This window comes from Brachyistius frenatus, unplaced genomic scaffold (genome assembly GCF_029030835.1).
Source record: "Brachyistius frenatus isolate BFR_SWC_R1_liver_20210118 unplaced genomic scaffold, ASM2903083v1 Contig_253, whole genome shotgun sequence".
Taxonomy (NCBI): domain Eukaryota; kingdom Metazoa; phylum Chordata; class Actinopteri; family Embiotocidae; genus Brachyistius; species Brachyistius frenatus.
The window spans coordinates 154,626-181,860 of NW_027210852.1; the positions used below are offsets into that span (position 1 = coordinate 154,626).

Sequence of the window (27,235 nt, forward strand, 5' to 3'; positions counted from 1 at the left end):
TTGTCTTGTCAAATTGTGTCGTCTCTGTAAATTAAATAACAGCGTGATTGTTGTTCACTTGTCCAGCTCCCGAAGCAAAAATCCTAATTGGACGCTGCACCCGTGTGAAAAAAAAACAACAAAAAAAACGGTGTGAATGATGCTGTCGTTGCTCCTGTGGATCAACTCCCACAGACTCCTCGTCACACAGCTCTCATTGTATCTGATGACCTACAGCCCGAAGCTAACAAAGCAATCAGGGCCGTCAGTGTGACTAACCAGATAATTCTGTCCCCCAAAAACTCCGGAGACGCAGTCAGTGAAGGAGGCAGAGGAGGCTGGTGTAGCAGCGAGCAACATCCCCGCTGCAGCGGTGGCCAATTAAAAAGCAGCTTTAAAAAAAACCTCTGCGTCTGTTCTCGTGTGTTCCTCAGGTGGTTCCCGTGTCATGGAGACTGGTTTCCCCTCTGGCGGGACTCCCACGCTCACGGGAGCCGTAACCAGACACCGGCTTTTGTTTTGTTCGAAGGCTCTCCAGGTAGATAAAAAAGAGAAGATGAGGGTGGAGGTGTGTGTGTGTGTGGGGGGGGGGGTATAGTGGAGGAAAAGCAGGTGCGTCACAGATCTTTGGTTTCAGTTGTTTGGTCTCAGCGCAGGCTGGGGCGATAAGAGGAAGAGGCGGCGGAGGAGGCACAGAGGAAGAGGGAAGTGCAGCGGGGAAACTTATTTGCCTGTGAATCGAAGACTTTTTTTCTGAGCACAGCTGCAGCGAGAGCCATTGAAGAAAAAAAAAAAAAAAAAAAGGAGCTAGAGGAGGAGGAGGAGGAGGAGGAGGAGAGTGAGGCGTATTTAGAGGAGGGCTACATCTCTTTCAGGCTCTCAATCACCTGGATGCGCCGCAGCAGACAGACGTTCACTCATCAGAGACTCTGTGCCTGAGAGCAAATACAATCACACACTTAGGAGGACATGAAGACCGGAAAGAAATCCTTCATAGGTAGGCACGCCTTTAATTCACTGTCTGTGCTATAGGAAAGAATCTGCAGCCTCTCAGCAGCGCAGCAGAGAGTGATGCACCTCCAGGCATGCAACTTTTACACCTCAGTCCTCTAAATATTGTCCTCTCGGCTTTATAATCATCTTTTGTATCTTCATGACCGTTTGTTATTCGATCACCCCGTCTTCTTGCATTACCTCTGCGTGCTTTGACGTCACTGCCTCCGGCTAAATGGAAAATTTGGTTAGACAAGAAATAAGAGATGCCAAATTCAAATGTGTCGTCCAGCACTGCTCTGTATGTTTTTACATAGTTCATTTTCATTGTCCACAGCAGAGCCGGCTCACCTCCTCCCTGCAGCACCCTCCTCGTCTCATTTATCACCTGAGATGATAAAAGCTGCTGATGGGCCTCGGCTTTTGTATTGTATGTTTTGTTTGTCAGCGAGAGCCCGAAAAAACAGTTTTGGTCCCACATTGTTCCTAAATATAAAAAAAAAAAAAAAAAAATTTTTATCCCAAGAGCATGATGAGAAGATGAATATCACGCTCTTTGCTAAATAAGAACCAGCAGCCAGTTAGCGTAGCTTTGCACAAAGACTGGAAATACGAGGAGACGGCAATTCTGACTCTCTTCAACGGCAATAAAAAAATCTGTCCTGCGACGCCTCTAAAATGTAAACACGTCATATTTGTTTGTTTGATCCAGACGAAAGCACAAGTGTAAAAACGACGAGTTGTGGTTTTACAGAGGTCCTGGAGGCTCCACCTGTTACCTCTCAATCTGAAGAGGGACGACGAGACACGAGGCTGAAAAAAAATTGCCCCGACCAGAAACCCCTGTAAAACAGTTTTTACCGTTTTGTGGCCTTAATTCAGAGCCAAGCTACCGGTCCCCCCCCCCCCCTCTCCGTTTACACGCTTTGTGCTAAGCTAACCAAACCTGCTACTTGCCCCGGCTTCAACTTCACATATCAGTGTTCAAATCTTCTCGTGTTAACTCTGTCAAACTGTTCCCACAAGAGTTTCACCAAACTGTTATATCTACGTTGTATTTTTGTTTTGTTGTTAGCCTTTCAGCTCTGTAGCGAAGCCACAGACTCGAGCTGACTCACTGCGGTCTGGAAAGACACGAACAGTATTAGTTTCATTTCGGGGTTTCGTCGGTGGAGAGATGGTGACTGGATCCGTCTTAAAGCGATTTGACAGATGATGCACTTGACTTAATGAAAGAGATCACTCGCTGAGGTTTCTACGCCTGTTGACAAACTGGAGAAAAGCTGCCCAACTGTTTGGGAAAGTCCAAAATATCTGGAGGGGAAGGAGCTGCTGAATAAATGCGAAGTGAGAGTTTTGCCCTGCAGCCACGCAAACATGCCTTTGTCTACAATCATCTAAACAGTTGTTGACCAGGTTCCAGAGACGCGAGACCAAAACATTGGCACCTATTCAATCGTGTAATACAACGAACGCTTAGTGTTTAGATCGCTCCTCGAACTGAATGAATTGGTTTCCAGCTTCCACATTCGATCGATTCTCTGCGGATGTTTTCCAGACGTGTACCTCATAGCGATAACTGACCTCATGAGGTTTCCACCGCGAGACCATCGAACACTCAGCAGACGACAAACTGGATCAAAGGAATAACACGGTGGCGAGTTCGCTTTATTTGGGCCAGCCTGCGTGTTTCTAGGGTAACAGTGGCTTCATGGGCCGCGGCGAGCCGAGAGATTTTCTAGGCGTCTGACCGCATGTTGCTTTCATGTATGTTTCATATTATGGAGAGGAAAAAAAAAAAAAAGGAACTGCATGTGTGAAAAAAACAAACTGATTCATCGCGTTTGACCGTCATGAGAGCTGTAGTTTATGAATGAGCGTTTGGTGCTGTGGATGGAAACGGTTCCGTTCTACTGGACTGTGAGTTTCTGTATAGAGTCGCATATAACACGGGAATCACCTCGAACAGAGCGAACACATATTCGACTGGAGATAATACCGGAGTACAGACTTGAAAAAAAAAGCCGTCCTACCATCATAATAGCAATTAAAGTAGTTAGAGCAGCCACATTAATATAATTAAAAGGGGCTTTGCGGTTCTAAATAGTCAGGATCATCCCACTTGCTTGGCAGCAAATTAAAGTCATACATTATGGAGTGATTTGGAAGCAGTGTGCATCTGAGTCATCGCATAGGAAAGCAAATATTTCTTTCCTCTGTTTTATCTGATGAAGCAGGCACATGAGCAGCCGTTTAATCCTCCACGGAGAATAGAAAAAAACAAAACAAAAATACATCACATCTACTGCCTGGGAATCCAGGAGGGACACAAAGACGGTGCAATTCTAACTGGGGTTTCGTCAGCCAAAATGTGCTCCCACTCACTGGGCCCCCCCGAGACTGCACTGCGACGCAGGCGGACTCGAACGCCACCTCCGGTCCGCGTCTCCGCAGGCAATTCTCTGTACGACGACTGCGGAGTCTCAGATTCATGCAGATGACGAGCTCGAAACAGAAAAGAGGAACCGGAGAGAGAGAGAGAGAGAGTGAGAGGAGATTTTTAGTAGAGAGCTGAGGCTGATGGAGCCGACATGACTGTGTGGGTGTGAAACACAGAAGGCCGTGATGGCTCTTCAGAGCTGGTCAACCAGAGCCACGTTGTAATCAGAGATCCTCCATCCTCATTAGCCAAAAGCCTTCCCTGCCAGCCCTGCAGTTGGTCACCAAGGACCTGTTTGGCTGTATGACTCATTCGTCCACCTTCTGCTGCCTCCTTACCCTCCACACTGGAAGCAGGTACAGGTCTGGTGTCTGCCACGCACCGTCCTCTCGTGTATTACTATGACATTCGAGTCACAGAGCTCTGAAACATAAAAACACTCAACCGCTGAGGCTGCAGTTAACAGTTGTTTTCATTGCTGATTTCTGTGGATGACATTTCACCAAATCCAAAAGGCAGCATCTTCAAACTGCTTGTTTAACTCACCCAGCAGCTCAAACCCCAGAAATATTACATCTTTGGTCGATGATGACTAAAAACAAAACAGCAAATAAAAGATTACTTACACTAAATTCTTTTTTTTTTTTTTTTTGCATTTTATGTCAGTCAAGTAATTGATTAATCCTTCCTGCTTGTTCTTACAAACCTTTCTAAATATCCCAAATACTGCACAATGATAAAGATTTCAAAACCTCCTTATTCTCAATTTAAACAAAGATGGCACCTGGAAACACATCTCTTTGATCAACGTGTACCACATGAACCCAACTGTTATTTCATACAAAATATGTCTGTCATTTTACTCATTTACAAGATAAACATTGGCCTTAATTAGGAAATACAGTTGTGAGAAATGGGTTTAAAACATTTTTTTTTAAAATCTGCATTAGATTGACTTTTTTTCTCATCTACGTGGTTGAAATAGTCAATAAGTATTGTGGAAATACTGAGAAACAACCTTCAAGCATTACAAAGATTTATTTAGATTTGTTTAAATAATAGTGAACCAAAGTCTTGACATGATGTCCAGATATTCCAGCTGCTTCTGTGACTCTAATTTTTAAATCGTCATTACATGGTTTCACAACCATAAACTTCTCCAAAGCTCTCTTTTAATGTCACATTTCCAACTTTGTAGCTGTAATCTCTGCTGTCTAACATCACACTGTTCAGTCTCCATCGTGCTGACTCGGCTGAGCTAACTGCAGCCCATCAACTGGGATGTTTGACTCACACACGTCTGCAGCTTATGGGATGTTCTGTTTGATACTTGCCAAAGTAATGACACCTATTCATTTTATAAATGAACCTCCTTGACTAGTTGGAAACCACACAGCATGCGGTTTGAAGTTCCACGGTCAGATTTATAGTTGCAGTCTTTTAAATATTACTTTGAATGAGTTTGTCTTCGTTCTGGAGTTATTTCGGCTCGCGGGAGTCACAAAACTGGGGCAACTTTTTTGTTGCAACTCGAAGCGCCAACTTGCAACCCACAGTGAAGTAAAACCACACGGAGGCTGGGGAGTTATGATCGATGGCACCCTGTCATGCCGGAAAAGGCTTTTTACGGTGACTGCTGGCAGGCGACTCACACTACTACTTGTCCGCGAGCGGAAACGCTGCCCGTCTGCTGAATCTATAAAATTGGACAGAGTGATGGAAAGCAGGGCAGCTTGTGTGAAGGTGCTAAATAAATGTGGCACATGACGGCGCGGGTGCCGGAGAGAGAAACTCGGTCATATCTATCCCTGCAGGTGTTACCACAGACGGCGACACGATACGCTTGAATAATTCACAGAAAGACTACTTGAGGTGTGCAAAAAGCCTCGAACAAAGCCTGGGAGAGGTTTCGGTGTCGTGCAATCGGATCCGGTGTGCTCCCGCGTAAACGGAGACGGAGACGAGCCGGGAGGGTTTGCTCTGGTAGCCTTCCAGGGTGTGACATGATATACAGACGGCTGCGGCTCTGCACCAAGGGGCTTTCTGTTGGGGCCTGCACCACCGATAAGGCAGCGAACTTCCTCTTTCGCTGATACAAAAACTACCGGTCCTGTGCAGTCTCACTTCCTGTAAAACGGTGCATGACTGTCACATGTCATAAAAATTTTTTTAAAAAAGGGGGGCAAACTTCAGGAGTTCCCCCTCTGATACAGTAAATGAATCCTGAACTGACTGAAGCGGCTGTTGGTAACACCGGCGGTGGAAGAAGTATTCACATCTTATACTTCAGTAAAAGTAGCTGAGCAGCAATCCATAACTTTGACTCGTAAGTTGGACGAGAATGAATCAATTTGAGTCTTTTTTCTTTTTGAGCACAATGCTAAACATGACGTGCTCAAACAATCTGGTGGCTCACTTTGTCACATTTGAAAGTAAATTAAACATCTCGAGGTTTCGTAGCGTCAGCCGGACAAAACAAGACGTGTGAAAATGTCAACTGGAGCTGCAGGAAATCACAACATTTTATATTGATTCAAGAACATCTGCAGATTAATGGATTATGAAAATAATTGTTAGTTACACACCTAAACGTGAGTAAAATACTCCGACTTGCCTTGAAAATGTTCCTCAAGTAAAAGTATTTAAGAATTATTGGAAAAATTTACTTTAAGCGAGGAGCAAAAGTAATTACAAATTACAAAAAAAAATAATAATAAAAAGAAAAGGCGATCGGTACATTTAAGAAAGCTGTGGATGTTTGGCATTTATTCATTAAAAACGTGACTGAAATGATTAATCGATTATCAGAATAGTTTTAATATCAGTGATTAATCAGCCAATTGCAATGTATTATACTTCTCTATGAGCGATTAAACAACACTTTGACATCCAACCGGCCTCATCTGAAAAACCACTAACGCTCAATGGAAAGATTTGGATGCGGCTCCCTCTCCTCCTCGGGCAGTACAGCCATCTGCATTATGGCACCGTTATGTAACTGACGGGGTCAGTGGACCACAATATCTAACAGCTGGACTGATCACTGCTTAAGCTTAGATGAGCATGACGTCATTTGTAATTTCTCCGAATTTATATAACGCTGTCGTTGCCAAGTCACCTTCGTAAACCTTGACCTCATCAGCCACAGAAGTCCACCGGTTATTCAGAATGAAAAGCACGTGGAGATTTCTCGGAAATTAAAATAGCAGATTGTCTCTGGAGTATTTTTTTTTTTTCACGATGCACTTCGCACTTTTACAACCATCGATGATGTGCAGTATTGGGATTGGATTGAGGCTGCAGCTGCTTCAGGCGGGAGCGGGGATGCAGCAGTCGTGACACACATTTCTCCACATCCTTTAAAAGACGAAGTGCTTGCAGGGAGGTACCGAGAGGTGCCACGCTGAGCCCGTTGGTGGGCCCGCTGGCTCTGGTACCACGGTCCTCGACTGTAATGCCTTTATATGCACGGTGATTAGTCAGTTGGAGATTTTCCATTGAGAGAAAATGAGGAGGAGGCTTGCAAAGACGTGTGTGGGAGGGCGGGTGTGTGTGTGTGTGTGGGGGGGGGGCTTTCTCCCACCTCCTCCTCCCACCTCCTCTGCGGTGCGCTCTCATCGTCATCTTCCCCGCCTCCTGCAGCCAGAATATGGCTGCGGCGGAATCCCGTGACGTCACGCCCCCCTCCCCTCTCTCTCTCTCTCTCTCTCCTCCCTCCCCCCCGAGTTGTTGCCGTGGTTACGCGCGTGACGGACGATGGGCGTCGCCTCCGGTACCACGTGCTCGGTATATATACGCCGGCTGGTTCGCTCCGCGGCAGTTCAGAGCGGAGCGCGGTCGCAAGCAGGTCGGACGGTCGCACGACGAGGGAAGTCGGAGCCGAAGAGAGTTTTTTTGAAGAAGAGGACCGCGGAGGAACTATTACTGTGGAATTTTGTTTCCCCGCGTTTTGTTTTATATTGGATATTTGTTTATCGTTCAACATGGCCGTGACAGAAGCTGGATGCGATCTGACGTACTGCAAAATGAGGGGGATCGTAGCCGTCCTCACCGGTGAGCGACACGATGACAGCAATTTATATTCATCCTCTGAAGCTTTGACTGTAATTAAATAACAGGCATTGATGAGGGAGCGGAACAGCTGCAAAGAAATCAATTGACCTGAATTGCAAAGTGCATCTTTCTTCTATATTTACAGAAATATTGTAGAAAATTCAAACTTGGAAATGAGCAATAAAATGACCAGAAATCTCTCTAAAAAATATATATATATATATATATATATCCAAAACTGGTTTATCCGTGTTGTAACACGGATCTCGGCTGGAAAATGCTTTGTTGGCTACCACTGCTGGTATCTGAAAGTGTGACCCAGGTGGTTGCATAACCTATAAACCCGCATCATAAGAGGTCTCTGCAAATCTAAACTATAGCAGGATATTTGGCGCGCACAAACTGCGGATTACAGCTCCAAACCATAAACAGATTTTTTGTTGTTGTTGTTTTTTTGTATAGCCTCATAGGGGAGACGAAAATCTTTGCCCCATGTATGTGTGTGATGCTTCCTCCACTGACACGAAGGCTCTATCTCTCTGCAGCTTTCATCAAGGAGAGGAAAATGGGGCTGAATGACTTCATCCAGAAGCTGGTGTCCACCCCACATATCTGCCAACAGTGAGTATTTCCATTTAGAAGAATTGTTCCATCTGTAGATGGATAATTGGCCTTGATATGGAGGCACAAAGCACAGCTGTGGGCTTCAGTTACTTCCTGGGATCTTATTTCTGATCAGTAGCCTGCTCATGATCAGTGTTGATAATCCAATCAGCCACCTGAGTTTGGCAGGACATTCTGCGGAAAGCATAATCCAGTTCCATGATTCGGGGGTAAGAATAGTCCTTTCATGGAGAGCCCGCTAACAATCTCCCAACTTCGTAATCCCCTCCGTCCCCCAGACCAGGCTAAACCCGTAATTCAATTATTACACGATATGTGGCTCGCTCCGTCGCACGGTCCCCGAACTCTCGGGGCCGGGCGGCCTGGGTCGAGGTCTGGCGCTGTGGAATAACACCCAGACGCTACACCTGTCCCCTCCAGATGGGAGGAAGGAGGGCGTCTGTACTGAACCTTCTTGTTGTGGGTCAGCGGCTTAAGCTTCTTTTTTTTTTACAGAGGATTTGGACAGTTGACCGTTTGGCGAGCACTCGTAAACTTGACCTGTCTGAACGCTTCAGACGGTCATTCACACCCCAGCAGGGAGCGTCGATTCAGCTTCTCGGCCTCACGGAGCGCCTGAGACCCGGTCAATTAAACCCACAGCCAATCATCCACACTGAATAACTAAATGTTGGGGGAAAAAAACAAACAAAAAAACACGTTCAAACTGAGCCGTACGGTGAAAGTTGGAATACTTGATGTTACAAACCAGCTCTTAACCGACTCTTTGGTTTTCGTTTCAGTGCTGAAGTCAACAACTTCCTGAAGATTGATGAGAATCAAAACGAGGAGGTTGAAGATGACCAACTTCCTGAAAGACCGGTAAGCAGAAACTGCTTACTTAACGACCGTCTGACTCATTTTCTTTTCAAAACACGGCAGTGTATTCATCCATTTTTCCCATATCTTTCAGATGTGCCTAAATTCACGAACATCACTGGCTGAGGAAACTCAGTAAGTATATAATCTCTTTATTTTACTAATCGGAGACATATATCCACTTCACCGTGTGTCAGTAAAAACTAACTAACTTCTCCGTTTCTCTTCATCAGGATCAAACCCTGTGATTTTGACTACCTCAAAATCATCGGCAAAGGCAGCTTTGGAAAGGTGAGTCTTCATCTTTGGTGCCGGACTCTTTATGCAACATCTCTCTGCTCACGTCTGGTCATCTCCGTGACATCATTACTGATGCAAATGTTTACTCGGATACAGGTTTTGCTGGCTCGACATAAGGAGACCACTAAATACTACGCCGTTAAAGTGCTACAGAAGAAAATCATCATGAAGAAGAAAGAGGTAAAACTCTCGTCCTAAACAGTCGAATAATTCCAGAAATGAACTTAAATCCCCTCAATGTATAACATCAAATGCCGTGAAAATAAAGAGTCTAATATATCTTCTAACTCCTCTCCAGCAAAAGCATATCATGGCTGAGCGCAGTGTGCTGATGAAGAACATCAAGCATCCCTTCCTGGTGGGGCTCCACTACTCCTTCCAGACTACTGACAAGTTATACTTTGTGCTGGACTACGTCAACGGCGGAGAGGTGAGCCGCAGTCTCGCAGCGCTTCGACATCACCCTCAGACACAGAACCAGGCCACAATATATATATATATATATAACACGTGAGCGAGAGACAGATTTGTTGACAGATGTTTGTGTTTTCCAGCTGTTCTACCACCTCCAGAGAGAGAGGATCTTCCTGGAGCCCAGAGCCCGGTTCTACGCCGCTGAGATTGCAAGTGCACTTGGCTACCTCCACTCTCTGCACATCGTGTACAGGTAATGAGTGATCCTACGGCGCCCCCTGGTGGGGATCTGTAGACATGATCTGGAAGGGGCATATTAGTTCTAATGCACTGCGACTAATCCCGTTTTTACCTTCTTCTTCTTCTTCTTCTTCTTCTTCTTGTTCACAGGGACCTGAAGCCCGAGAACATCCTGTTAGACTCACAGGGCCACATTGTCCTGACAGACTTCGGCCTCTGCAAAGAAGGCCTAGAAGACAACAGTACCACAACAACCTTCTGCGGGACGCCTGAGGTACAAGACTAATCTTTACACATTTATACAGCGTCAGTATCAACACAGATACAAATTCTAAAAAAGTTGGACTGCCGCTGATGTTATTTTTTCTTGCTTTCCTCACAGTACTTGGCCCCCGAGGTCCTTCAGAAGCAGGCGTACGACCGCACCGTGGACTGGTGGTGCCTGGGATCGGTGCTCTACGAGATGCTCTACGGACTGGTGAGTGAACTCTGTGACACCGTGCCTTCAAGCTCCGGCTCTCCCGTCCGTCCGTATGAGATTTAACTCTTTACTTTTTCTTTTTTTTTTCCCCTTTTGCAGCCTCCTTTCTACAGTCGCAACACTGCCGAGATGTACAACAACATCCTGCACAAGTCGCCCGTGCTCAAGCCCAACGTGTCGAACTCGGGCAGGGAGCTGCTGGAGGGGCTCCTGCAGAAGGACCGCACCAAGAGGCTGGGAGTGAAGGACGACTTTGTAAGTGTTGACCGTTAAGCACACGTGACATGCAGAGCTGTGGGAGGTCTGTGACCTTGGTTTGCTATCAGTCTGCTCATCTTGTTCCTCTTTTTTGACCTTCAGCTCGAACTCAAGCACCACTCCTTCTTCTCTCCAATCAACTGGGACGACCTGATGTCCAAGAAGATCACGCCTCCGTTCATTCCCTCAGTGGTATGTTAAAGGACTAATTCTCAATTCATCATTTTGTCTGTATGATGCCAGAAAATGGTGAAAAACGCCAACGTTTTCCCAAAACAGTAGATGGAAAGTTTACTATCTTATATCTTAATGAAACCAATATTAATTATTCAAGAACCTGAAAACAATTAATAATTGCAATTTAATAAATAAATAAAAATCGACTGCCAAAATGATTGCCAAGTATTCTTCTGTTGATCTACTGGGACTTAAATCTTTTAGCTCTACGATCATGTGTCAAAACCTCACGTTTAAGAAGCTGGTACCAGCAGACGATGAACATTTTTCGCACCATATATGACTTAAACAACGAATCTTACCATTACGGCACACGTGTGATAACGTTCCCTCTTTGTTTTGCAGAGCGGTCCCACAGACCTGCAACACTTTGACCCCGAGTTCACCCACATGCCGGTGTCCTCCTCCCTGTGCACCGACTCGCTGTCCGTGACCAGCAGCGTCAAGGAAGCAGCCGGAGCCTTTCCAGGCTTCTCCTACGGGCCGCCGGCGGGCCACTCCTTCATGTGAGCGCCGACATCGCCGACCCCTCCGTCCTGAGAAGGAACGAGAAAACGGGACTGAAGCTCTGGATCAGAGTGTCGTTTTGGACACGTGGACCGCGCCGGAGCAGCCTGTCGGGGGAGACGCGACGCTGAGGAGGAGGGGGGGGGGAACTAACCGACGTGAATTACCGTGGGAGGGCAGATCTCGAGGGATCTTGTGCATGATTGGTGTACAGATGGGGGGTAGGGGGGGACTCTGGTGTTACGACACCGCCGGGCCCTACGCGTCTGCCTCAACCATCCAAAAATGTGTGCCAAGTACGGATGCACTTTGGGTCATAAAACATCACTCTGATGGGTCTGGAACTCGCGGCTCTACTGGTGGAGCGACGTGAAGAGAAGTGCCTGCAGCTCTAAAGGCAGTTCGGGCGGAGCAGCAATGTTGGCGAGAGCCAGTTTTATCAAAAAAAAACAAAAAAACTGTTTCACTTGTCTGGACGTTTTGACCTGGGCGCTAGCCGTTAGAGGTGATGCCTTCGTTGCGTGTCCACGTTCGAGCTTTTTATTTGAATTTTTTTTCTTAAAAGTTCACAATGCATTTTTGTTTATATGTAAATGCTCAATTGCACTCGAGGAAACGAGGGTCAAGAAAAGTGAGACAGTCTGCTTTAAGCATCAGCAACTTTGGATTAGACAGCAGCATATCTTTCTTTTTAGATTTCATATCACTATTTTGCAACAAGAAATAATGGCATTTCAATATTATAGGCTACCGGTGACACCTGGACCAAACAGATACAACAATATGCTTTAACACAAACACTTTTCTTTGACCCGTTTGTCCCTCCAAACTGAAAATTAACCTTTTACTGTACTGTGTAGAAAGAAAGATGCATATATTTTATTGTAAAACTTGAAGGTTTTCCATGTTTTAATAACCACAGACATCCAGTTTATTTTTAAGAAAGTTTTGCATATATTATAAAAATGAGTTCTGAATGTTTCCTAGAGTATATCACATATAAATAGATTTATGAAAATTATATTTCATCTATGGCAATATATTTTATTTTTGGTTTTTCAATTCCTTTTCATCTCCAGCTAGTGACTGTGTTTATCTATATCAGCTGTTAGCAAACTTTATGAAGGACTTCTCTTATTGATCAGGAGAGGGCGATACAGCGTTCAACCAGCAATAACAGGCCCACATCAACAATAGCACATACAGTACTCGCTGTAAATCAGTCTTATTTCTAATTAAAGTGATTGCTGTTTTATTGCAAACACTTCCGACAAACGGTCGACCGTACGATTACAAATGTCTTTGCATTTAAGCGTCATGTAAAGAACTGTGAATGTCTCGTGCCTGTCCAAGGCGGCCTGATCCGTGTTTATTGTATGTACATATCTCTTTCCCGAAACCTCTCGGTCCTTTTTCTAGAAAGTAATCTATAAAAAAAAATTTTTTTTTTAAAGTGTTTCATTAACTTGAAGAAGAACCACTCGGTGGAGCAGGCGCTGGCATCGTTTAACCACCGGCCTGCTGCGTAATACGGTTCTGGAAAGTGCAATAAAATATCATTAACGTGAAAAGAATTACGAAGCATTTTATCTCTTCTAGCAGAAGTGTAAGTTATAATATCTGCTCTGATATTCAATAAATTATTAAGAGAAGACTCGTGCAAACAGGGATTATTGATGACTTTGTTTCGCTGCATTGGATCTCGACATTTTAGTTTTTCGCATACAGAAAATAAATCTTCGAGCCTGCTGAAAATAATGATAAAAGAAAATAAGGCAACACAGTTCTAGATCATTTTCTTCCATATTTGGAAGCATTACTTTTCTGTTTTTTTTTTATTTTTTGTGTATTTATTTTCATGCTACTGTATAAACAAGATAATTTACTTGATCAACTGAAAATACTCAATTGTAATCTGTGTCCAAAATGAAAAATAAAATCGAGTGAATTCGAGTTGAGTGCACCGTTTTGTTGGCACGCTACAGGAACAGTTCCTGGACATTTTTATATCGGCTCTTGTAAAAGAAATAAACAGTTAAACAGTTTTTAACGTGTTTTGCTGACTGTCTCCTGTTGTATTTTAGGATCAACCTCCTTCCTTACAAGTTTGTTTTAACTCCTTTGATGCACCGCTGTAGACTTTAGGTTTTTGTCGTGGATCGTTTGTGTCTTTTTATGAATTAAACATCAAAGTTTAGTGTTATTTAGTTCTGAAGAAACTTTACTGTATTTTAACATCATTTTCAACCATTAAAAATTGCAAATTGGACCCAACTTGAAACTTCCCACATTGTATACATCCAGAGAAAAACTTTAACCAGAGGAGATGCAAAACTAGAGGATGGTTCTTGGTACTTAAAATGACACACAAAAACAAAAATCTTCTGATAAGATATTAAGGCTGCACTTAAAACACTAAAAAAAATATATATATATATAAAAGTTTGCCAAACAATACCGTAAAGAACTGTTTTCGACTCATTTCAAACCCGCTTGTTTGACGTCAACATAAAATTAATTGGAAGCAACAAACCCAAAGAGAAAACAGATAGAAATTCAAAAAAAAAAAGTGGAGGAGGCTCACCTGTTCAAATAACAAATGTTTTGGCATTTTTCTTTCTCCCACACCTGTCGTCTCCCGTGGCGCCAACGAAACGGCTTCTGAGAAACAACGGTTCGCACATGCGCCGTAGGGCCCGCAACGCAAACTTCCTGCTAAATAGTGCTCCCTAACAACAGACAAAGCTTGACACTGTGGATTCAATTGAAGACGCTTAAATAAAAGCGATCCTCCTCCGCGCCTTCAATGGTAAGACCGGGTTTGATCATTTCGGCGTGTCGGGATTGTTTGTTTCGCGATCGGCTTTGCAGTCGTGAGATGCTCTCACACGCTGCCATTTCAGCACCCAACTCCAATGGCTGCCGGTGCCGACTAATCTCTGGAGCGGAAAAGTTTCGAGCCCGGGCCAAACTTAAGTACACATCGTGACGAGTCGACCGTCCATTATTCCTTGACCAGATATAAAGCAGCGCGCATGCACGACCGACCGGGGGACGACGCGGATTACGCTGTAAAATTAGTTGGTGAAAAAAATATAATCGAGGCAGTAACCGATCCGCCCGCTAACGTTGGGAAGCTAGCGGTTCCGCCGGAAGCTGGCCCGGGTGTTGTCTAAACGCTGGTTCGGGTCGCTGTAACTTGCGTCTCTTTAATAAGTCCAGCCAGCGAGTAAACCCGTATGTTGTGGACATTTTAATGTCTCGGGCTTGTTGGTTGTTGGTTTTTTTTTTTTAAAAGGAAAAGAGTTTTTCAGGAAGTAGTCGGACGCCTGACTTCACCTTCACAAGCGAGCTGTCCTCGGCTGGGGTACCTGTCCTCTTGGTTACCTGTCCTCTGGGTTACCTGTCCTCTGGGGTACCTGTCCTCTGGGTTACCTGTCCTCTGGGTTACTTGTCCTCTGGGGTACCTGTCCTCTTGGTTACCTGTCCTCTGGGTTACTTGTCCTCTTGGTTACCTGTCCTCTGGGGTACCTGTCCTCGGCTGGGTTAGGGTTACCTGTCCTCTGGGGTACCTGTCCTCTGGGTTACTTGTCCTCAGGGGTACCTGTCCTCGGCTGGGTTACCTGTCCTGTCCTCGGCCGGGTTTATCTGTCCTCGGCCGGGTTTACCTGTCCTCCGGGTTTACCTGTCCTCTGGTTTACCTGTCCTCTGGGTTTACCTGTCCTCCGGGTTTACCTGTCCTCCGGGTTTACCTGTCCTCTGGGTTTACCTGTCCGGTTCTGTCCAGGCTCAGTTATATCAAACATACAATGAACTGTGTCTTCATAATAAAAGACAGATTCATCTGTCTGCATCAGGGATTTACTCCTAATCTGCAAATCTAATCTAATTTTTAATCTAATCTGGTTGTTATTTTATTCGTCCCAGAAAGTTCAAAAGACCACTTTTTTTTTTAAAGCCTCCTTTCATATGTTTATATACAATCAATCAATAAAATCACGAGTTGACATGTTAGATATCTTCACAGGTTACATGAATTAAACGTTGTCAACGATGATTATTTTCTCAATTATTTGTTTTGTCCGTAGCATGAATCTACTTTTTTTTTTTTATTATTTATTTTTTATAAATACACATTAGAATTTCTCACAGTCGCTTCAAACGTCTTGTTTTGTCCAATCGACAGTCCAAAACCCGAAGAAGTTCAGGTTTAACATCGCGCGTGACGACAAGTATTCACAAACGTTCCTAACTTTTTATAGGCGAAAACATTTCCATCAAAGGATCTGAGCTTTTGAAATGTGATCTCATCATCTCGGACCCGGGGCAGATCGGTTGATTAAAACAATAAAATAAATAAATCAAAATCCACAGTGACATCCAGTGGAAATGAAATTAACTGCATCCCAATGTGACGGGTGGTTGCGACAGACCCGAGTCATGGCTGCAGCGCCGTTGTATTTTTCCAGTTGCAACATATCTTAAGCGCCGCGGTCGCTTTTAATGTCGTTATTGCGTCGGGTGGGAAATGAGATGGATCACAAACACCGTCCCCGTCCCCCGTCCCCCGTCCCTCCCAGCATGATCTAATCTGCAGCGTTTCATTAACTCGCTCAGCGTTCGAAGAGTATTTCGCCGTAATTCTACGAGAAAGCTTTCACGAGTACGACCCCTGAAATTCTTCTGAAAATCAACAAGATCTTGTGAACTTGCGAAACTGATTCCCGTTATTGACCGATTTCCGTCGGATCAGTGACAAAATATCATCGTTGGTTTTAGAAAACATTTGAGGGACTTGGTGGAAATATACACCACCCATGAAAGAAGACGTTTCAGACTTTCTGTGTCAAATAAAAGAGAATCTCAAGGTCACAGCTGATCGGATTTTCCCTCCTCTTTGATGACCTTGCGCCTCCTTTCTCCACGCTTTAAGAAAAGAAAGGAATAGCTTGAAGCAGACACCCCCCACCACCACCACCACCACCTCCCCTCTTCCCCTCCCCCGAAGGATCCTGTAACAGGGCGATGGTGTTTCTCGGGTGGTGCGATTCAACCCGGGTGTTGTTGTGATGCTGGCGGAGAAGAGGTGATCGCGATCAGCCTGGTTACCGTCGGCAACAGCTGGAGAGATGACGGTTTTGATTCATTCGGGCCTGTCAGATGAGCCAGAAATAATCTGATCATCTCTGATTAACAATATTATTAAAAAAGCAGCAGTTTGAGAGTGGAAAACGTTTTGGAGTCGGTGTAGCAGGGAAAGTTTTAATTATCGCGGTGACTTCATCATCTTTTCAAGTTTAGCATCTTACGACTGCGTACAGTAAGCTGTGGTCTTAATATCTGGAACATATCTTTGTAATTTGTTGTCGGGAATCCATCCGGTAGCCTCATTTTTTCGAGTTCACTTACATAAATCTTGCATAAGATCACTTCGGTGGCCCCAACAGTTCAGGTGGCACGCGTTGGATCCTGAACACGCACCCTTAACGACTACCTGACACACTGGGGGACAAAACGAGGTTAGATCTTATCCACCCCCTCCTCCTCACCCTCCCCCCGCCCCTCCTCCCCCTTCACCCCCCCCCCCACCCCTCCTCCGGGGCATCTATTGATATGACAGCTTGCACCTGAGCAGTTAAAGCTTCTGGAGAATATGTTTTCCTTGAATATAGGTTGGGACACATGTAAAGTGGCACGCATCCTTAATCCCACAGTAAACACAAAGAGTGGCGGGGACATTGGGTAACGTCAGCGCCGCACGTGCCTCACCTGCGGGTCCCGTGCTGGAGATTAAAACCCGGGTGCCACATTTCCTTTATGGCCTCTACCTCTACCGCTGATCGGCCCCTGATAGCGGCGTGGAGGGGAGGGGGAGGGATCCATCGATGAGCGTTTCTTTATGGCACAGGGGGAGGGGAGAGTCACGCATCGGAAAACTACATAAGGCTTTTACTCCTGCCATTTATTCCGTGCCTCCCTGTGTTTTGGGTCCTCCGGTTGTGTGAAGCAGGGTCCCGACAGGCTCTCCGGGCGCAGAGAGTAGGCTGAGCGTGCAGACATGTCGGGTCGCTCCGCTGCAGAGATGGATGACCCGCAGGAGCTGCCCGAGCTGCCGGTGAGTCCACGCACAGCAACACACAGCTTAAACAAACATTACGCAGCAGTTTTCAGAATCAGAGTTGGCTTTGTTGGACAGGTATGTTTACACATGCAAGGAATTTGACTCCGGTTGTAGCTTCTCTCTCTGTGTGCAAAAAAAAAAAGAAGTAAAAAATTAGACATAAATAGACATATAAAACATAAATAGACATGTATATATATATATATTGTAAGATGAATCTGTGCATTGTTTTCTGTGACACACAAGAAACATGTATTTCTGTTGCATCGTGAAGTTCATGCAGATATTTCAGATATCATTTTATCTCATTTCTTCTTTAGCCGATCAAAGTTGGCAGTGAATTTCACTGGATTTTAAAATGTGACTTTCACTATACTGAGTAGCTAATAAATAAATGATTATAAGTTCATCGTGATTTTAAGTTCAAATTAAAAATAGTTGCCAGTTATTGTTTCTCAAATGTGGGAATTTGTCATTTTTTTCACAAGCACATAATTATAAATGGATTATTCTGGTGGTTTTTGTGTGTTAATTGGCCAAAATAAGGCCAAATTGTAAAAGCAATGTGTCACCTTCTGTCGAATAAACAAGGTAAAATACCCGAAACAATAAATTATAAAAGTGTGTAAAATTGGTATTGATGGCTCACTGTTTGTTTTCGCTTTATAATTTGGAAAATAAAGCAGTAAAGGTGCAAAACAGATGTTTCATTGTAATATTATTGCACAGAAAACTGTGCAGGTCTTTGATATTTGCGTGCCACCTTTTCACAGCACACTACTCGTATTATAGTATTATGATACTGTGCGTAAACACAATATATAGTTACGGTTCTGATGTCATTTCTTTTCACCGTAGAGCAAATAGCCTCCAGACAGAAACCACAAAAGAACTCCATGAAAGAAAGAATCATTTAGCGCGATAGATATCAGACCCATTATTTTTATTTGATTTCATTTGTTTAAAATATTGAGGTAAAAAATTATGCCGCATATAATAGTTGTTAAGCAGCAGAGAAAATAGAACTAAAACCTTTTCTCAGAAGTTTTCTTTGTGTGTGCGCAGACGAAGAAGGCCAAGATTGAGCTCGACGGTAGACTGGAGAAAGAGCCACGGTTGGTATTCACTTATTACATCTTTTCAGCTGCTGCTTCTATAAACCACGCAAGAAAAACCACTGAAAGGAAAAAAAAAAAAAAAAAAACCTTGTTGGACTTTCTTGGTTTTTAGCCGATTTGCAGGTTCGGGGCAGAAATTCAATTTTAACGTGTATTCTTGATGCCGTTTCAGTAATTTGGGTGGCGACAGGAGCCCAGCGGCTGTTTTAGGTCCGTCGGAGCAGGACGGCTCCTATTCTGCTCTGTCCGCGGCTCGGCTCGATCCGGGTAAGCAGGAAATATGTTCAAGGCTCACAGTCCACACAAAGGTTGCTGTGGTATACCAAGTTTTTTTGTGTTTTTTTAAATATATATATCTCTGGCTGCAGGTGAGCAGGAGCAGTCGAACGCAGACAGAGGAGCAGCACCCGAAGCGTGTGGTGACTCCATTAACTCGTATGCACATTCTGGTAGGAACAAGAGATCCTGTCTCAGATTTAAATGATGTACGATGCAGTAATAAAGACAGGAAAGCTGATCTCGTAGCTAAAACTGAGGCTTCTGTTTTACAGCCACCGACACAGCCACGTCTGAATACACCCAACAGGTTTATCAGGGAAGCAAGTGAGTACACTGCATACATCCCATCATTTATCACGTTGTGATGTTAAAAAGATTTAAGAATAAGCATAAACATGACACAAGGTTTTTAGCTGCACCAGTACAGATGTAATCGGTTTTCCTGCTCCACTGTGCGGGTTTATTCCTTAAACACTTTATGGTTATTACTCTTGTTTTTATTCTTATGGTGTAATCATTTTTTTTGAGAAATCTCTAGCGAAAGAAAAACTTCAGGATTTAATCAAGTTTTTTTTCTGAAGAAATCTCTGTGAAGCTCAGTAATCTTAAAAGGATCAGCCTTTCTTTACCGCCTTTGAATACCGACATTTTGTTCTCGCAACGGAACATTCACCGCAACCTTGAATCGACAGTTTTATTCCTTAATTTCTCATTTCATGCTTCCTTTACATATTCAGTTGCCACACGACGGTATCGGGCGCTGACGTAGTCGTTTTGGTGCAGGTACATCCAGGTGTGTTGTTCTAGTTGTCGCGCTCTCTCTTTCAGCCCAGCAGTGACGTCGTACCCCAGCCAGGTAGCTTTCCCTCCTCTGGCCCAGTCCACTGTGTACTCGGGCTTCCCCCAGACAGGCCAGACCTACGGCCTCCCACCGTTTGGTTAGTGTCCGCTCCTTCTCTCAGCGCATTTTAAGACTCTGCTCACTAAAAACTCAGCATCACACCTTCGTTACTTTGCTTCAAAGGTCTTACTGTGCTTTGGCGCTGTGGAATCAATCTGCTTTTGGTCTCTTGCTCTTACACACAAAGCCCCGAATCTTGACCGGAGGAGCCGGTCTCTTAACCTCGACCCACTTCTCCCGCTGCCTCTTTCATTTTCTGCTCCCGTTGCTCTCTCTGATCTTCAGGTGCTATGTGGCCAGGCATAAAAACAGAGACAGGGCTGCCTGAGGCGCCCTCTGGTGGCCAGCCTGGGTTTCTCAGCTTCAGCACCGCATATACCTCAACCCCGCCAGGCCAACTGCACTACTCATACCCCAGCCAAGGCAAGCTGCAACCTCACTCTGTCTCACCAGATAACGCTGTCACACTGTCTGCAAAGAACACAGAAATAAAGGAGAACTTGCAGTGGCACAGCTCTGTTTCCCTCTCTTCCTCTCACTTCAACCATCATGAAAAACACTTTTTTGTTGTTGTTGTTATTATACTCAACTCTGTTTTAAAGAGCTCTTTCTGTGTCCAGGCTCAAGCTTCACCACATCCAGTGTGTACTCCAACATCCCCTCAGCTACATCCGTCACCACCGCCTCCACGGCAGCGGGCCACCAGGTGAGGAGGACGGTGGTGTTCCTCAGTGGAACAAAATGTGTTCTCCTATTGATCAGGACTCCACAGGAGAGGAAAATCCACGTGTCATATCTTGTTTTTATGCTTAATTATCAGAACAAATGAAACATCAAAGATTCGTACGTGTGTTTTATCTTTAAAATAACAAAAATACTCACAATTCAGGTTATGAATTTATCCAGATAAACATGCCACAAATCAAATAAAAATTCTGGAGAACATTCTGGCGAGATTCTTATTCTGTGTCATCCTTTTAGACTATCAGACAACTATACACAGTGATGCATAAAATACGATTTGATAAACAGTGGCTAAGCATATGCAAGAGTTTTAAAGCAACAGGACAGATCCAGTTTCATATTTAAGTTGTTGAGTATGCAGGTGGAGGTTTTTCTGGATGATTTTATCAGGACTAAAATAACCTGCTCTGTGACACGCAACCAGTTATGTTGAACAATGAGATTATCGCTGCATTGTGTTTGTCAGTCTTTTCCCATCATCATCATCATCATCATCATCTTTTTTTTCTTTCTTCACCTTGTCCAGGAGTTCAGCAGCTATAACTCTCTGGGACAGAGTCAGTTCTCTCAGTACTACACTCTGCCTCCCAGCTACGTGCCCGCCGGGCTGCCCAGCAGCGACGAGCACAGCGCCGGTGTCGGCGTGGCCGGATATTCAGCTGTGAAGTCGGAGGAAGCCGCTTCAGCCGGACTGCCTCCCCGAGGTCTTTTTCATACCCCGATTTCTATTTGTGTTTTTTTTTTTTTTTTTTTTTTTTATTTCCTTCGTCCTTTCCATTACGAAAGCTGTTTTTAAAACCACGGAGCGCGTTGTTCTAAGTGTGTGTTTATCTGTATATACACACAATACTGTGCAAAAGTTTAAGGCGCTGAAAGTAAAGTGAGGATGCTTTTTACGATGATGCCATTCATATTCTTTATTTATCCATGAACTTCATACAAAGTGCAGCAGCGGGTCCTCGTGAGTCTGATGTCACTGCATGATCGATGAGAACCCAAACAACTGAAGGGCCTAAAACTTTTGCACCGCTGTGTTTATATGAAATATGTGTTGATAGTCTTTCTCACACACATTTCATTTCAAAGACAACAGAAGTCAGTGAATTGATCGGGTACTAATGTCCCACTCGTGTCCTCCCGTCTTGTATTCAGATGCGTCCCCACCAGAGAACCTCCCAGCAGGTGCGTCCCTCCCCACCGGCGTTGCCCTCCCTGCTGGAGCCCGAGATCACGACGAGGTCGGCCGCAGGAACTCGGTTGGCAAAGCCAAAGGGAAGGGCAGGAAGTCTGATAGCTCCCCACCTGCTGACACTGACCTGGAGGTAGACGTGCGCTCGACTTGTAGGGGGTTGATTAAACTGTAGCGCGTAATCTTATCAACCGAGTTTGAGCTTGTTTTGACCATTAAATCAAATGTTTTCGCTCGTCATTGCCCATTTATTAAGTGGACTAAAGCACCGCCGTGTCGGTCAAGTCCAAAGTCTATATAGAACAGCACATTCATGTAGTTTAATGTTTTTCAAAGGTAATGGCAAAGCTAGTGATGCAACGATGAACAGCTGAAAGGACCAATTTGCAAATTAAAAAGAAAAGACATAGTTAAATGTGTTTTACATCGTAATTAATATTCTTCTTTTTGTGTGTTTTAGCGCATTTTTCTGTGGGATCTGGATGAGACCATCATAATATTCCACTCACTGCTCACCGGCTCCTACGCTCAGAAGTTTGGGAAGGTTAGTTTCTGTGGAGAAAAAAGCACCAAAAAAAACAACAAGTTTGAGCATCCAATATATAAACTGCAAAAGTGTGACTCAGTTTTATTGCGTGACATCTGTTGCGGGTCTGTGTTTCGTGTGTTCAGGACCCGGCCACAGTGCTGAACCTGGGCCTGCAGATGGAGGAGCTGATCTTTGAGCTGGCCGACACTCATCTGTTCTTCAATGACCTGGAGGTAAAGTGGAAAACAGCCACACCGGTCTGAGAAAAGCAGCTTTTTTTTTCTTTTTTTTTTTTTACTTCTGGTTACAGCAGCTGGTACAAGCTAAATTATTATTATTAGTGAGAAACCTCCTGATCTTGATCTCTTATCGAGGTCGTTGAGTTCTGGAGAAATTCTAATACACGGCTGTTGGATAAAAAAAAAATTTTTTAAAAAAAAGAAGGGGCGGTGTTTAATCAAATCCCAGTAAAACTGCATTAAAACTAAACATAAACCAGCCAAAGGTGCTGTTTCCACACACCAGTGTTGTCAAACTGACGGTCAGTAAAAAGACGTCTTCCGAGGCCGTTGCAAAGGTTCCTTATTATCAGGTTGGGGGTGAGACTTCCTACAGACTTCCTTGAGTTTGACACGATGAAGGTGTGCATGAAATATTTATTATTATTATTATCATTTTGGGCTCTATGCACTTGGCATAAAGTGGCACCGAGCGCAACTTTAAGTATCCCTGCTGGTTTCAGACCAGGCGCAGCAGTTCAACCAGTTCAACCAAGTTGTTTGAATAGCAAATGTACCTGCGCCCGTCCGAGCGCCCGTGGGTGTGTCGGTCGGTCAGGGACATTGTTGGCACGTTTCCGTCTTCAGGCAGCTGAAAGTTGACCAACAAAACCACATTTGACCGTTCTACATTTTTTTCTGCCCAACGAACTCTGTTTGTGTTCCTACTACTTGGAAAATCCGCCGCGATAATAGCAAACTGCTAAAGTGCAAGTGCGCTTGGCCGCGACTTATCAAGAGTCAAAGTACAACCCCTTCGACCCGCCTGCTTCAGCACTCGCATTCTCTGTCGCTAAACTGGACGCGCTCAGCGTGCACCTGTACCACGCGCTTCAGACCGTCTGCCCCCCGCCCTCCCTCCCCAACCCCGATGTTTGCAGTTCTGAACGAAACGAACAAAATAAACCTCCCACTCGTTGTGTTCTTCCAGGAGTGTGACCAGGTCCACGTGGAGGACGTGGCCTCTGATGACAACGGACAGGACCTGAGGTGTGTGACATGCTGTCCTGCAGCCGACCGGCCCGGCACATGCCGACTTCTCTTCTTTTTACATCACTAGTTTCACCTCAGACTTTCATTCAGGTTAATAAGTGTCTCGCCTGCACTTTAGTAACTACAACTTCCTGGCTGACGGCTTTAACGGCCCCAGTGGGGGAGGAGCGTCGGGGGCCGCCGCGGGAGTGCAGGGGGGGGTGGAGTGGATGCGCAAACTGGCCTTCCGCTACCGCCGGCTAAAAGAGATCTACAACAGCTACAAAGGGAACGTCGGGGGTGAGTATGTATCACACGCAGCTATATCAAAGTAAATGACGAGAAGTAAAAGGTACAGGCACCTCCAGTCTTGTGTTTCACGCTTTAAAAGGCCGGTTTAGGCGTGAATTTAACATGTTTTCAAGGTTCAACCTCGTGGCCAAAAGGAAACAGAAAACTGGAGGTCTGCGTGTGCGCTCCCTTCTGCGTTTTTGATTTTGAATATTTAGCTGTGACATTACGTGTTTGTCGTTGCACCACCAACCAATGGGAGGTGCGTCATTTCAGACACCGGAAACATTAAAACAGGAAGCACTTAAATGTTGTTTCTTGTAGGATTTACACCTCGTGTTATGTTGTTGTCCTGCAGGCCTGCTGAGTCCCATGAAGAGGGAGCTGCTGTTAAGACTTCAGTCTGAGATCGAGAACGTGACGGACGCCTGGCTCAGCACGGCGCTCAAGTCTCTGCTGCTCATCCAGTCCAGGTTTTTAGGTTTTATTTCTTTAAGCGCCCCCGTGCACCTCAGCGTGCCTCCGATCCAATAAAAAAAAAACTCCAATCATTGTGAACACTTAAACCAGGCTGACAGTTTAATTTGAACTCCACCTCATCAGAAAAATGTTCTGCTCGGATGTTTCCACCTTCAACACGTACCGTCAAGCAGGTTTTTTGTAGCACGCGCTGCGGTGAACATCAACTTTTTAAATGAAATTCCTTTAGTTAGATTTGGGTAAATGAATCCCTCAGAATATTTGTGTAAATGCCAAAAATGCATCACTGACCTGGTCTTTTATAATTTATTTCAATTAGTACAACCGTGGGCATCAAAAGACTCTCCTTATGTCTGTGTTATTGTTTGAACTGCAGTTTTGTTGCTGCTAAGTCATGCTATTCATTTAAACCTTTGTGTTTCCACCGACAGGGGGAAGTGTATGAATGTGTTGGTCACCACCACTCAGCTGGTTCCAGCTCTGGCCAAAGTGCTGCTCTACGGCCTGGGAGACGTGTTCCCCATCGAGAACATCTACAGCGCCACAAAGATAGGTACGCGCGAAAACACCGAAGTACAGTTCGATCTGCTGCGGAGAAACGTACTGCAGGTCCGAGGTGGTGAGTTAATCCGCTTGTGGTTTCCTTTTCCTGCAGGGAAAGAGAGCTGCTTCGAGAGGATCGTCTCTCGCTTCGGGAAAAAAGTGACGTACGTGGTGATCGGCGACGGTCGAGATGAGGAGTTCGCAGCAAAACAGGTAAACCTGAAAGTTCCCGTGACCCCTGTGTGTTCATCCAGTTCGGTCCACATTCGATCATTTAACGAGGCGTCTGCGCCAGAAAAGCTGAGATGTGAGTACAAAGCTTAAACGAAATCGTGAATACGAAAACAAGTCAAATGAGATCACGGTGATATTTGATGCGTTGACGGTTCCAGACTTGTAAATCACTGCATTCGTCTCGTGCCGGTCCATTTTAGAGAAAGTGAAATGAAATGCAGATCCAGTGTGATTATGCCGGTCAGAGCTCAGTTGTGTTCTCCCTCCCCGTGCAGCACAACATGCCTTTCTGGCGGATCTCTGCTCACGGCGACCTCGTGTCCCTTCACCAAGCGCTGGAGCTGGACTTCTTGTAAAGGAGACGCCGTCCTTGAATGTCGCACGCTAAAAAAGGGAAAATGTTGTCGTCGCGCCCGGCGACTCGTGGAGTGACCGTTGTGTGAAAAAAAGAAAAGAAAAGAAAAAAAAAACTACTCCACGACCCCGACGATACACACTCGGCCCGCTAGAATTAGAAACGGCTATCTGCTCCCGCTGACGACTCGTGTGATGATATGTATACGTACGGAGGCGGACTTTGGGTCGGAGCTGACTGTGAGAAACAAACCGGACGCATCGGGTCGGCTGAATTTTAAGTTTCCTCTCGCCCAGCACTCCCCCGTCCCCCCCCGTCCCCGTCCCCTCTCCACCCTCACCTTCACCCTCTACGGCAGCTAACCTCCAAACGGCTGAAACTGGCACTGATCTGGACCCAGAAGGGATGACATCCATTTTTATTTTATCGTCTTTCTCTTCAGCATCAAATATCCTGCGTTGAACATTATCCCTCAATCTCGGTTCTCTTTCCGGATTTTCACAATCAAAGGGAAGTTGTTGTTGTTGTTGTTTTTTACTGTTGTTTTTTGTTTGTTTGTTTGTTTTTTTAATCTTTTAGGGTTGTAGCTTTTTTTTTTCATTTTGACTCTATAATTCAAAGAACAACATCAAAGCAGATTTGTTTGTGTTTTTGCATTGAAAAGACTTGAAAGCATCATCGTTGGTTGCAAATCATGAATTAGCTAACAGTCATCAAGAATCAAAATCCTCATTTCCTCCTTCTTTTTTTTTTTCTTTCTTTTTTTCTTTGCCTCTCATGTAGCTCGTCCACTATTTAACAAAAGGTACTAACATCGATCACGACCTTCCCTCCTGACCTCACCACCGGTCGGTCAGCTGCTCCCGCCTCTCCACCGTGTTGCAACACCAGACATGTGGTCCTTTTCACACGTGGTGTGCGTGATCCGTGGTCGCCCGAGTCATCCTTTCTGAACGCCACCAGGGTGTAAAGTGAGGAAAGCAGGGCGGGAATAATGCGTCGAACATAAACCTGATCAGTTTCAGCAGCGACCGGGGAGATCGACAGGTGACTTACACAGTGAGTTGGTATTATCGGCAAGGCGGCGCGCGCGGGTTGTTGAAAATAGCGTCACGCTCCAGTGAAAACCACGTATCAAAACAAAAAAAGGGAAAGAAAGCAGGAAAGCTGAAGGATTAAAGTCCAATGATTTCATATTGTTCTCTTCTCATATTCTGCTTTCTCCTCACGCCTGTATTATCCACGATGCAACTCGGCCACACTCGGGTAAAAAAAAAAAAGAATTGGACGTGTTTTTCTCATAGCAGCCAGTTTCATGCAGAGATGACTGCGGCGATCTAATAAGCACTACTTCGTATTTTTCGTTTAAAATGTCCAAACTTGTAGTCTTCAGCTCATTCGATGTCACTTGAGGACATCGTCGGACTTCACCGAGCCCCTCTGGAGTCACGACATTTACACTCGTCCTCGCCAGCAGACTGCGATGTGGAAAAATGGTGGAATTCTCCTTTTAAGTACAGTGAACCCTCGTTTTTCGCGGGGGTTACGTTCCAAATAGAAACCGTGATAGGCGAAATCCGTGAAGTCGTAACCTTTATTTTACAATTGAAATAGATAGAACTGGACATTAAATATATCTACGTTACATATAGTCGTAATGTGATTTCAATGCACGATGCAAATCCGTGAAGCAGCGAGACCGTGAAAGGTGAACCGCGTTATAGCGAGGGTTCACTGTATTACATTTTTTTTTAATTTTTTTTTTTTTAAATCATATAGAAACATGTTTATTACCTAAAAGCACGGTCACGCAGCTG

The 27,235-nt window shown here is 44.8% G+C and overlaps 2 protein-coding genes across 6 annotated transcripts; both read left to right on the forward strand.

The window, feature by feature from the left end:
- The first annotated feature begins 795 nt into the window (after positions 1-795).
- LOC138634182 (serine/threonine-protein kinase Sgk1) lies at positions 796-13,337 on the forward strand. Of its 2 annotated transcripts, none has more exons than XM_069720870.1 (13): positions 796-976; positions 8,011-8,086; positions 8,872-8,950; positions 9,042-9,082; positions 9,181-9,238; positions 9,344-9,427; positions 9,546-9,677; positions 9,802-9,914; positions 10,052-10,175; positions 10,284-10,379; positions 10,482-10,637; positions 10,743-10,832; positions 11,223-13,337. In XM_069720870.1, exons 1-13 carry the CDS (start codon positions 949-951, stop codon positions 11,385-11,387), a joined length of 1,242 nt encoding a protein of 413 aa, XP_069576971.1. In that variant the 5' UTR covers positions 796-948; the 3' UTR covers positions 11,388-13,337. The 2 variants fall into 2 exon arrangements, with proteins under 2 accessions (XP_069576971.1, XP_069576970.1); XM_069720869.1 differs by lacking the exon at positions 796-976 and adding an exon at positions 7,237-7,465.
- Positions 13,338-13,999: 662 nt separating this feature from the next.
- eya3 (EYA transcriptional coactivator and phosphatase 3) lies at positions 14,000-25,744 on the forward strand. Of its 4 annotated transcripts, XM_069720866.1 has the most exons (19): positions 14,013-14,193; positions 17,395-17,499; positions 18,571-18,620; positions 18,796-18,890; positions 18,992-19,072; positions 19,175-19,226; positions 19,731-19,840; positions 20,089-20,226; positions 20,424-20,509; positions 21,074-21,251; positions 21,700-21,869; positions 22,197-22,280; positions 22,409-22,498; positions 23,475-23,533; positions 23,655-23,815; positions 24,165-24,279; positions 24,718-24,839; positions 24,942-25,042; positions 25,339-25,744. In XM_069720866.1, exons 2-19 carry the CDS (start codon positions 17,443-17,445, stop codon positions 25,417-25,419), a joined length of 1,830 nt encoding a protein of 609 aa, XP_069576967.1. In that variant the 5' UTR covers positions 14,013-14,193; positions 17,395-17,442; the 3' UTR covers positions 25,420-25,744. The 4 variants fall into 4 exon arrangements, with proteins under 4 accessions (XP_069576966.1, XP_069576968.1, XP_069576965.1 ...); XM_069720865.1 differs by having other exon boundaries at positions 14,000-14,193; positions 17,392-17,499; positions 24,718-25,042; XM_069720864.1 differs by having other exon boundaries at positions 14,001-14,193; positions 24,718-25,042.
- Positions 25,745-27,235: the final 1,491 nt, after the last annotated feature.

What these genes read in the sequence shown, in the direction of transcription:
- LOC138634182 (XM_069720869.1), top strand. Translation starts at nt 7,396, where the DNA reads ATGGCCGTGACAGAAGCTGGATGCGATCTGACGTACTGCAAAATGAGG. An exon ending in GCAAAGGCAGCTTTGGAAAG is followed by an intron (nt 9,239 to 9,343) that starts GTGAGTCTTCAT and finishes ACTCGGATACAG; the next exon opens with GTTTTGCTGGCTCGACATAA. An exon ending in CTCCGTTCATTCCCTCAGTG is followed by an intron (nt 10,833 to 11,222) that starts GTATGTTAAAGG and finishes TTTGTTTTGCAG; the next exon opens with AGCGGTCCCACAGACCTGCA.
- eya3 (XM_069720865.1), top strand. Translation starts at nt 17,443, where the DNA reads ATGTCGGGTCGCTCCGCTGCAGAGATGGATGACCCGCAGGAGCTGCCC. An exon ending in AGGAGCTGCCCGAGCTGCCG is followed by an intron (nt 17,500 to 18,570) that starts GTGAGTCCACGC and finishes GTGTGTGCGCAG; the next exon opens with ACGAAGAAGGCCAAGATTGA. An exon ending in AGCCGGACTGCCTCCCCGAG is followed by an intron (nt 21,252 to 21,699) that starts GTCTTTTTCATA and finishes TCTTGTATTCAG; the next exon opens with ATGCGTCCCCACCAGAGAAC.